Source organism: Lagopus leucura, unplaced genomic scaffold (genome assembly GCF_019238085.1).
Source record: "Lagopus leucura isolate 7727_CA_CO unplaced genomic scaffold, USGS_WTPT01 Super-Scaffold_100157, whole genome shotgun sequence".
Taxonomy (NCBI): domain Eukaryota; kingdom Metazoa; phylum Chordata; class Aves; order Galliformes; family Phasianidae; genus Lagopus; species Lagopus leucura.
Genome location: NW_024962334.1, coordinates 48,703,308 through 48,714,184, shown reverse-complemented (window position 1 = coordinate 48,714,184; position 10,877 = coordinate 48,703,308). Strand labels below are relative to the sequence as shown.

The 10,877-nt window shown below is 49.9% G+C and overlaps 1 protein-coding gene across 3 annotated transcripts; it reads right to left on the bottom strand.

Annotated features, from left to right (window-relative positions):
• Window positions 1-4,564: 4,564 nt before the first annotated feature.
• Window positions 4,565-9,075, bottom strand: IBA57 (iron-sulfur cluster assembly factor IBA57). Of its 3 annotated transcripts, none has more exons than XM_042888604.1 (3): window positions 9,001-9,075; window positions 7,892-8,238; window positions 4,565-6,791 (listed from the first exon to the last, which is right to left on the bottom strand). In XM_042888604.1, exons 2-3 carry the CDS (start codon window positions 7,995-7,997, stop codon window positions 6,400-6,402), a joined length of 498 nt encoding a protein of 165 aa, XP_042744538.1. In that variant the 5' UTR covers window positions 7,998-8,238; window positions 9,001-9,075; the 3' UTR covers window positions 4,565-6,399. The 3 variants fall into 3 exon arrangements, with proteins under 3 accessions (XP_042744538.1, XP_042744533.1, XP_042744534.1); XM_042888599.1 differs by having other exon boundaries at window positions 8,735-9,006; XM_042888600.1 differs by lacking the exon at window positions 9,001-9,075 and adding an exon at window positions 8,615-8,673.
• Between the last annotated feature and the right edge of the window lie 1,802 nt (window positions 9,076-10,877).

Sequence of the window (10,877 nt, the reverse complement as noted above, 5' to 3'; positions counted from 1 at the left end):
TTGTAGTTTCCTCAGCTGGGCAATAGCTGCACAGTGCAGGACCCAGGGCCCTCGAAGCAGCCTCCTTCTTACAGAGGCTTGCAGGAACTGCTGGCAAATGCAGATTAACTCCTTTAGTTGGGAACTGCTTCTCAAATGGGAAAAAGCATTCTGGTCGTTTCAGCAAGCGTGCACCTTCTTCTCACAGAAAAAGGAGCTTCTAAGCAACCACTTTCTGGTGATCACATGCTTTCAAACTCTTCCAGTTGTAACCAGGAAGCACCACCCAGCAAGGAGATATTAATTGCTGCAAGGTGTAACAACGCTCCAGTTGAACAATAAAGGAGTTCTTACAACAAGCTCATTGCCTCTCATACCCCTGGGGGTTTGGTTTCTCTACAAGGAAAATAACTCACCCAAACGAATGCTTTTGTCACTGCTCACGATGCATCTGCCACTTGGATTCCTATTGGGCTCACTCAGCCAAGTCATTGTGAAGACTCAGTGAGCAAATGCAGCCCTCGGCTTCCTGCAAGAAGAGTTAAAAGTTAAGGCTACTCCAGTCAAAGGCTTTCCTGCAAGATCAAGTGCTGCACCTGACTCACCTCCTCCCACTTTCAGTCAAATACCTCTACTGCATATGGATTATCACCTTTTACACATTTTTCCTTAGCAAATAAGTTTTTTTTTCCCTACAACTCCATGCCTTAATTCAGAACCTTAATAACGAACACTGGTGTTTCCCTCACACCATGTGCTATGACAGAATAAAGAATCACAGAATGGCCTGGGTTGCAAAGGAGCACAGTGCTCATCCAGCTCCAACCCCCTGCTGTGTGCAGGTCACCAACCAGCAGCCCAGGCTGCCCAGAGCCACATCCAGCCTGGCCTTGAATGCCTGCAGGGATGGGGCATCCACAGCCTCCTTGGGCAACCTGTGCCAGTGCCTCACCACCCTCTGGGGGAAAAACTTCCTCCTAACATCTAAACTAGGAAAATAATAGTTTAAATTAAGTCTGAACAGTTTTAATAGTTTAAATTAAGAAATCCACACAGACAACAGAAAAGGCTATCAGAGCCTCTTTCATCTTTAAATAATAATAATAAAGCTATTCTGGTAAGTTGATTGCCATAATACAAAAACAGATCAGTTGCTGGGATGTGTCATCCATCATCATCCAAGTATTACTGCAAAGTCTTGAGACTGAAATAAAAGGAAAGCATGGCGCCAGCAAGCTGCAAGCAAACCTTTCCAAAAACCTCAGTTTATCCTTCAGCCGAGTTAAACCTAAAAACATACATTTCTCATCCTGAGCAATAACACTGAGGTGCTTCCCATGCTCCAAGATGCATCTCGCAGAATATGAGAAAGCTCCCATGACAGCTACAAGTGCTACAGTAGGAATCAGAAAACTCTTCTGAGTTCCTGGATGGCTTCATGCAGGCAGACTGAAAACTAGAGATCTTAGAAGGATGATTTTTAGAGATTATATGCATCTTCTCTGTCCCCAGGGTGTTCTCACTAAGTTACAGTGACTTCACCTCACTTTCACAGAATGATTTGGGTTGGAAGGACCTCAAGGATCATGAAGCTCAGACACCCCAGCACAGGCAGGGCCACCAACCTCCACATTTCATACCAGCCCAGGTTGCCCAGGGCCCCATCCAACCTGCGCTCCAGGGATGGACGGGGCATCCACAGCCTCTCTGGGCAGCTGTTCCAGCACCTCACCACTCTCATAGCAAAGAATTTCCCCCCAAGATCCAACCTCAATCTCCCCTCCCTCAACTTCAAGCCATTTCCCTTGTCCTGCTGTTATCTCCCCTTTCCAAGAGTTGATTCCCCTCCTGTCTGCAGGCTCCCTTTAGGTACTGAAGGCTGCAATGAGGTAACTCCACAGTCTTTCCTTCTCCAGGCTGAACAAGCCCAGCTCCCTCAGCCTGTCTTTGTAGGGGAGGTGCTGCAGCCCCCTGCATCATCGTCATCAAGATCCATCACTGCAGCGCTTCCCAGCGACAACACTGCTAAAATACACTGAAGAGCTTCCCACAGCACTTGACCTGCCCCAAATACTAAGTTATTCCACACAGTCTTCCTGACATCATAGCCTATAGAAAACAAGGCCATCCTTTCCAAAACCCTCAGCCCTTGCTGACATTATCACTGCTCTCCCTTTGGTTACCCTCCACAGAGCTGTGCTGGCACAGAGTGAAGGCAACCGTCCTCCTCCACATCTGCTGCAGGTAAATTTAAGGCCCTCAGCACACACAGACACAGCGGGAAGCTTCACACTCACTGCCAGGCTTCCAGAAGAGCACATTTGCACCGACGTTGCCAGTAACACAGAGTGAATACAAGTGTTCCAGGCAGCTTGATCCCCAGCCACGCTCTGAGGAGGGACTGAGGAAACAGTGCAAACATTTCCAGTGTTATGGCAACACAAACAGCGCTGACACTCATCTTATGGATACAGATAAACCCCAACAGCTTCAAACAGAGCCTGACAGCAAACCCTGCTCTTGTTCGACCTGGACAAGGGGGAGGAAAGAGAGGAAATCCAGACACAAATAATAACAACAATGAAAAAATATGAATTATTTCTGCTCGCTTGAGAACAGCACGTTACAGAAGAGCCCTTTCAGAAGGGCTCACCACCTTTATAAAACACAAATGGCTGAGAAAATTCCGAAGCCAAAACGCAGCAGATCTCATTGCTTCCACGCAGCAAAAGCCATGCTTCCAACAGCAGCACCTCCAGCTCCAAGCAATAACACCCAAACTGCCCTCGTTGCTTGGGTGGGAGCAGACAGAGCTGGGCTTAGCAGCTGTGAAACAGCCAGGAGCAGCGTGGTGCTCCTGCAAATATAGCCTTTATTCACACCCAACCTTGCTTTCAGGGATCCCCATACACTCTCCCTGTCCGCCTCCTCAGCACACAGCACAGCAGCAGCCTCACCTCAGCCCCATGAGCCGTAGGGCTGAGGGGCGCGCGCTGCCCGCCACCATTTTATCCTCCCCGCCGCGCGGGGCTCAGCGCCTCCCCCTTCCCCCCTTTTTCCCGCCCAGAGCGCGCGCCTTTTCCCGCCTCCTCAGCGCGTCTCCCTCAGACCTTGAGGAGAATCTGCTGACCGAACGCACGTACAGTTAAAGCGTCTCCAAGTGCTTCACTGTTACTATGGAGCAGCGCTTCCTACTAAAACCACGTCTCCCCATCCCCTACCTCCTTGTTCTCACAGGGTGAACCGTTGTCACTGTGGCGATTGAGAGGAGGAAAAAAAAAAAGCATCCCGTTGATTTCAGCAGAACCAGGTGATTCCCATGGCTTTGGAGGTTAGGAGCGACCCGAGTGCTTACAAAGCTCATGGGCTGAGGTTGGACCAGATGATCTTAGTGGTCTTTTCCAACCTTAATGATTCTAAGGTTTTTTTGGCCAGAACAGCCCTTCTGCTGCTGGCTCTCATGGAGCAACTCCCCACCCACAGAGCCCAAGAATCTTACAGACAAAGCTGCCGCAGTTCTTAAGTCACAACAAGGAATCCCTACACACGTTCACTAATGCAAATTGTTGTGGTTTTTTTTTCTTTGGCTGAGATTTTTCAGCTGTGTTTGGTCTGAGACAAACAAACAACCCCGGTGTGGGTTTACTTCATGCCCGAGGTAATGCGTGCAGCTGAACTGGGCACACGGGGGCAGCAGGTGAGAAAAATCAAAGAAAAGCGGTGAAGTTGTACCATAAAAGTGTCCCGTTCTCAGCCTGGGCTGCACTGTGTGACGTTTCTTGCAGACTTCATTTGGTTAGACGTTTCAGAGCAAGCAGTTTGAGAAGAATACGGGCAGTCTGCAGTGAGGCAGCTCCTTCCTATAAAGGCATCAGATCATGCAGGCAGTGGCACTTCAGTGATTTATTTCTCAGTGTTTCTTTCTTCCTGCTGAAATCTATTGCTAGAAGTCCCATTTCAGCCTGTTAGCTCATGCAACCGACAGGAAGGGCTACTTTTTGACTGGCCTCTGCCTGACAGCTTCTCCATTCAGCAGCAGATTCCTTTATGCTTCATTCAGCTGTGCCACAACTGAATGAGACCGATCACTGCTTGTCCATAAGGAGCATGCATGCCATGAGTGCCGCCTGGCACAGCGCAGCTTGTCCTCTGACCTTTCAGCCCAAAGCCCATAGTGATGGAGCACCTCGTTAAAAAATGAGGCTGGCAGGGACGGGGCTGCCTCTCAGACTTCTCTCCATGACCCTCATCAGCTCCAGAAGTGGCCTACAAACCCTCAACATCAACCCCAACCCAAGGGTGTTTTTTTTGGGTGTACATATGTATTACCTGCACTCAGAAACAAGCTAACAAAACCCCAACAAAACAGTTGTTAGCAACAGAAAAGCTTTGCAAACGTTTCAGAAATGTGTGCACACCTGAGATGAGGTGAAGGGCTTCCCCAAGCAGAATAAATGCTGTGCTTATTCAGGCTGCACACACATTGTGGCAACAGCACAACAGCACCATTTGGGGCAGGCTTTGTGCAGGGGATGGATGAGAGAAAACGCTGCTTCTGACAAAGCAGCATCACCACAGGCTCACATTCAGAGGATCCTGAAAGCATGAAGAACTGCACTTTATTTTTCCAGCACAGAGAGTTTGTTAGAAATCCCAAACCCATCAGAACAGGTCAGTGCAATGTAGACCATCTCTCTGGTCAGCAGCCAACCCTAAAACCTCATCTGTTGTTTGTTCTCACAAGGTAAACAAGAGCTAGTCTCTCAGAACAATCATTTAAATTACAATCCAATAAACTTTTAATGAGATACTTCACAGATTCCATTCACAGCAAGCATAAGGGGTTTTAAACAACAAAAGCATTTTTCATAGATAATTCCTCCTCACAGTACCAAAATGCACTTTGGATGTTTTTTATTACAAATACGCACACAAGAGCTTTTTCAGTCACCTGCTCAATCTCTCATCGCCCCCTTCTCACCATCCATGCCATTACCAGACTGGACACATGGGACTTATTGTAATATAAAAATAAATTGGCCTCCTATAAATTACCACAGGTTGAGAGGGTTAGTAAGCACAGAATCTGCCTGGCTCTGGGGGAGAAGAGAGGGATGCAGTGATTGCAGAAGGAACAAGAAGATTGCAGAAGGAACAAGCTGGAAGGCAGAAGGGCAGCACGAGAGAGAAAATAAAAAGCAGCAAAGCAACAATGAAGTCTTGGGTTGTTCTGAAAACTCAGAGGGACGGAAGGGTGAGAAAACCTCAGCTAGGGACGGTTTGTTTTGTGTGAGGAATACAGATCGGTCTCAGGAGAACAGGAATGGTCAGAGAAGTGAATATGGTGAAAATCCTGCCATGAACACCAGGCTAAGCAAGGTGGCACTGACCCCTCCAGAGACCACAGCCGTGCTGAAGTCTTCAAGACAGTTCACATTAGGGTCCATTCACAGTCCTCCTGCTTTGTGCATTTCAACACAACACCTTCACCTGGGCATTACTTTCATTTGCAACTGTGTAACTAAAACAGCACCAGGAATCTTTCCTCCTGTGTAACTGCGCAGTCAGACACAAATCACTAAGATGCCAAGACAACAACTGTTGTTGGTTACCTGGTCAGTTACACTGTAGGATAAACATAGTAACAGATTATTCAGCCAAGGACCAGTACACCAATACAATAGTGGCTGCTGGCAGCGCCCTAAAGCCCTTCATTTCTGTAAAATATCACTTTCCTTTCTGAAACAGTTGTCTGAGTGAATGAAGCATGCATGGCCAAGGTGAGCAAGGGCAGAGGAGCTCAGATGCAGGTTGCTGCTGGCTGTGCTCCCTCTGCTGGCTCTGAGGCAGGGCACAGGAAGGGGACATTTGTGTCTTCCCACATTTCTCATCGTGGGTGACATTGAAAGCAGATCCGAAAGCAGAAGTAGAAGGTATTCTATTCCTCTTCCCGAACATAATTAGCAGGTAGAGTGCTGGGAAACAACACCCACCCAATCAGCAAGTTTAATCAGAAGCTCAATGCATCAAATATTTTGCAATGAACACTTCAGCCTGAGTTCAGATAGCAACAATATAACCTACTGAAGGTAAACTCAGCATGCTCTCCAATACTACAGCTGGGATACCATGAACAGAAGATTTCAGTGCACACAGCAGTGAAACTCAGCCGGAGTCAAACCCAGCAGCACCTGACATCCCCTAAACAAAAGCGGGGCTGCCTCCTGCATACCCTGCCTTGTAAAGGTGTCTCCACAACATGTAACAGCAACCTGCTGCTGGTTGGCACTCCTGCAGTTTAAGCCCATCTTGCAGAATTCAGCTAATACACCTTCATCAACACCACAGACAACAGCTGAGTCACCTTTCCAACCAAAATACATTCTCAATAAGGCAAATGTGCAAGTGGTGGTTCCTCATTTATTTGCCGGCAGTTTTCGGCCACCACTCAGGTATACTTGCAGTGAGCTTCACTTTATCACCTGCTACATTTAGGCAGAGTGGTTCATTTATATTAGCCAGCCTCAGCAAAGCTATGCCAAGTTCATCTCCTCCAGCCCGGAACTTGCCAGCTGCCTTTCCTGTTTCAGTCAAGATTTCAGCACCCTCAGGAACGCTCTCCTCAGGAAGAGGAACTGAAAACCGCACGGGCACCAAACGCTTGCGAATGACACCCATGTGGTGGGTCCTGGCTGTTAGCTCCTGCCCGATGTAACAGCCTTTGGTAAAGCTGACGCCGTTCATGTAGGCCAGGTTGGATTCCAGTGGAAGGGCTACTCCGGGAGGGAGATCTTTCACACCTTCAGGAATTCCTAGGGAAAGAAAGGAAATACAGTAAGATCTCTGGCATTTGAGATTTCTGGAGTATTCTTCCTCTGTGTTATAAAGCCAGAGGTGAGAAGAAGCAATGCGAAGCCATGAGCTTGCCAGTACTCTGGTCTGGGTGTTAATACATCACAAGCTATAAACACACGGGGGTAGCAAAGATTATTTTAAAATGTAATTGGAAAAACTGCACTGAAACCTAATTTTGTGAAACTTATAGCACTTTACAGACATACTGGTGGAAATGCAAAGCACCCAGAGCCATACAGACTCCCACACAAAGACATCAACATTTAATGTCAATGGAAAAACAAACTGTTTTCGCCTGCATCCCACGGGTAGGCTTCAATGTCAGTCAGACTTATTTCCATGCAAGCAAGATGGCCAGCTGTCCTTGCTAAAGCTAGGAGCGCTCCTTTTGTGGCCAGTGCTGGACCCAGGTTTGTGCAGTGTCACACAGAGGAGTGCTGGGACTCCTGGCAGGCAGCACACCACTGCACTGCAGCCCACTCTGACCCATTAACAGCTTGTTTTTCTGCACCAGATGGACTCGGGTCATGACCACCGTTTATTAGCAGAGGACCATCCTCTTTCAGTCTGCTAATGAATTTAATCCCCTGTCTGCATGGACACATTAAGATCAACAGCAGCTCTGCAGAGGCCTTCAGGATTGAGTTCCCTTTCAAATCAAACACACAGGCCTTGGCCTCTGAGTTAACTCTGCAAATCCAGCAGTACATTTTTAGGAATGCACACTGCGGTGTTTCATTTTCTTTCCTTAGTAACAAGGAAAACACAAACGGTGCATCGTTCCAAAATAATCAGAATGACTCAAACCACTGAAGTTTCTCTCTTAGCAAATGAATAGTTCTTGATTCTGTCACAAGGCAGAGCACTGGATTACTCACATCCTCAAAGCAGCAAAACTTTCTGCAGGTATTACGAAGTTAAACACACCAACGCACACCCCTGTGGCTTTCTAACCCACTGCCTCACATCAGAGTGTGCAGTTTGATCACAAGATCCTGATAATAAATTTACTTATCCCAAATCCAACAGCAGAGTACCAAACGGGACGTGGCTTTACCTTGCTTATACCTGTGCCTGTGGTAATCCTGAATGTTTTCAACACGACTTCCAGGGATAACCTCTGGTAAATCTGCTCCCGCCTTCACAATCAGTCTCCAGCCCATGACTTCTGCCCTGGGGTCAGGAGTTAAAACCAGAGCCCGCTCTGCACATTGTGCGAGGGAGCTGCTGATGTCCCCAGCCTGCTCCCCAGGGATGACGGCCCACAATGTGAGGTCCAGGCAAGGGCTGATGCTGACTTTCCTCCGGATCTTGTACAGCTTCAGATGTTTCTGTACGGCGTCCAGCACGCTGCTGTCACACTCCAGCAGGATGTGTGGCTCTTCTTCTTGACTCTCGTGAAGCCTTAAAAAAGCAACACCTACAAAGTCAGGAAAGCCAAACCCCCAACAGAGGAAGTACAATAAAAGGAGGGAGACTTCAGCTGGATACAAAGAAAGGTTTTTCATAATAAGAGTGCTGAAGAACCGGCACAGGCTGCCCAGAGAGGCGGTGGTGCCCCATCCCTGCAGGCACCCACGGTCAGGGGACGGGGCTGTGAGCACTGATGGAGCTGTGGGTGCCTGGGACCCCACGGCCTTCAGAGATCCAACTCAAATCCCTTCCAACTCAAACGATCCTGCGCTTCAAACAGGCTCTATTATCTCAACCCTGGTCTGAATCCGGCAAATGCCAGGGGCAGCGCTCGGCACCCTGTATCACAACACTCACAGCCTCTTTCAGGTTGGGTAAGCACACTGAGATCCCAAGGCCCGCCCGGTGGCAGTAAGGTGGAATTACGGCCTGCCCCTCCGCCCCCGGCCCGGCAATGCTCTCGCCCAGCTCCTCCCCCCGCTCTCACCTGTACACGAGAAGGTCGTACAGGCAGCGGCCCTGCACGTTGAGCGCATGCGCGTACAGCGCGCGCGGCGGCCCCGCGGGGCCCTCCCCCACCGCCACCAACCGCGTGACGTCGTTGGTGAGCAGCCCCTGCAGGAAAACGGCCGCCTCGGCGCCCCGCACGCTCAGCAGCGCCCGGCCCAGCGGGAAACAACGCCAGGCGCCGTCCCCGCTCCCACCGCGCCCCAACAGCCGCCGCAGCCCGGGCAGGCCGGCCGCCGCCCTCACCAACATGGCGGCTGGTTGTCAGGGGCGCCCGTCGGCTCCTGCCGCCTCTGCCGCCATCTTGTGTGTGTCGGCGCCACCTCGCGGCGGGGAGGAGCGCTGGGGAGCGGGGCGCGCCCTCCTCTGCCTGGCCACGCCCCTTCTGGCTGGCCGCGCCCCCATAGCGGAGCCGTGAGGGTCCGTGCGTCAGGCGGGTGGGGGCTGCTGGTGGGAGTGGCAAGAGGAAAAAAAAATAGCGAAAATGGAAAAGAAATAGGAAGCCTTTGTTTTAATCCTGCATGCCCCTGAGTCCATCGCAGCGCTGCAGCTGGGGTCTGAGAGTGGAGCAGAATCCGTCGTTCCTCTGCACTTAAGGCTCTCATTGGAGCGTTGGTGGCAGGGTGACAAAATGCAATGCTCCCGACCAAGCCCTGTCCCAAAGAGGACCTAGAATCATTCAGGTTGGAAAAGACCTCTGAGATCCCCAAGTCCAACCCCACCCCACCCCCTGACCCCCTGCCACATCTCCATGGTTCTGGAACACCTGTGCCAATGCATTATTACTCTTTCAGAGAATAAATAGTTCCTAATATCCAACCTGAACCTCCCCTGACAAACCTCGAGGCCATCCCCTCTTTTACTATCACTGTTACCTGGGTTCAGAGACTGACTTCCACCTTGCTACCAACTGCTTTCAGGTTGTGGCCTCCTCCAAACTGAACAGTCCCGTTCCCTCAGCCACTCCCCACTAGTCTTGTGCTGCAGACCCTTCTCTGGACGTGCTCCAATGTCTTTCTCATAGTGGGGGGCCCAGAACTGAGCGCAGCACTGGAGGTGCAGCTCCACCAGAGCCAAGAACAGAGGGACATCCCCCTAAACCTCCTTGGGAACATCCAAGCAGACATATTCAAACACCTCGGAAACAGCTTAGCTTACTTTCTCCTGCCTTTCTTTGGGGTGCACAAGCTGTCATCCACAAACTCTCATGAGCTACAGTTGTTCAACCCTTGCCCTGTGCCTTAAATGCTCCTCTGCCCTGGGCAGCCTCTTCCAGGGGAAGAACCTTTCTCTCATCCCCGCCAGACCTTCCCCTGACAACTCCATGTGGGATGCAGAGGTCAGTGCCACAGCAGCACCACGCTAAGTTCAGTCACCAAAGCATGCTTCACTTTGACATCAACCCAGCACCCAACAGCAAGGATGAATTCCCCCTATTTCCCAGAACTTGCTCGTTTAAGGACACCTTGTTAATTAGCAATTTTTTTTTATTTGGTTTCTGTAGCACTGAGGCACTCCTGGCTGTGCACCTTCCCCATGGACTCCCAGCAGAGTCCCTTATTCTCTGCCTCTAGGTAGGAGCCAATGGAATCCTGGAGATACTGCAACTGCCACAGGAATGGAGAGAAATGCACCCAGAGGCTTGCAGAAGCCTCTTTGGACAGTGGTGGTGAGTGAATGTACCTAATGTGTGTTCATGGCAGGAGCAGGAACTGAGGTGTTTAAGAAAACCGAGCTGTTAAGAACCGTGGAGATGTGGCACTGGGGAACACGGGTAGTGGGAGTGGTGGGGATGGGTTGCTGTTGGACTTGGGGATCTCAGAGGTCTTTTCCAACCTGAATGATCCTGTTTTTTTGTGATTCTCTTGCAGGGCAGGTCTTCTCAAAGGCCTCTCCCATCATTTACTCTGCTGCAGCCGTAACTTCTCCCGGACTCAGCAAAGTTTTTTCACTTTTCGGAGCACAGGCTTTCCTAGGCAGCTTCAGCTCCATGCCTGAAGGAACTGCAGGCAGTGATTCATCAGAGAGACAACACATCCCAAACAACCAGAAGGTCAACTACTTCTTAAGGCAAAAATATTTTGCAGTGATTTATAGCTGTATGTGGGAAAATAGAGGTCTTA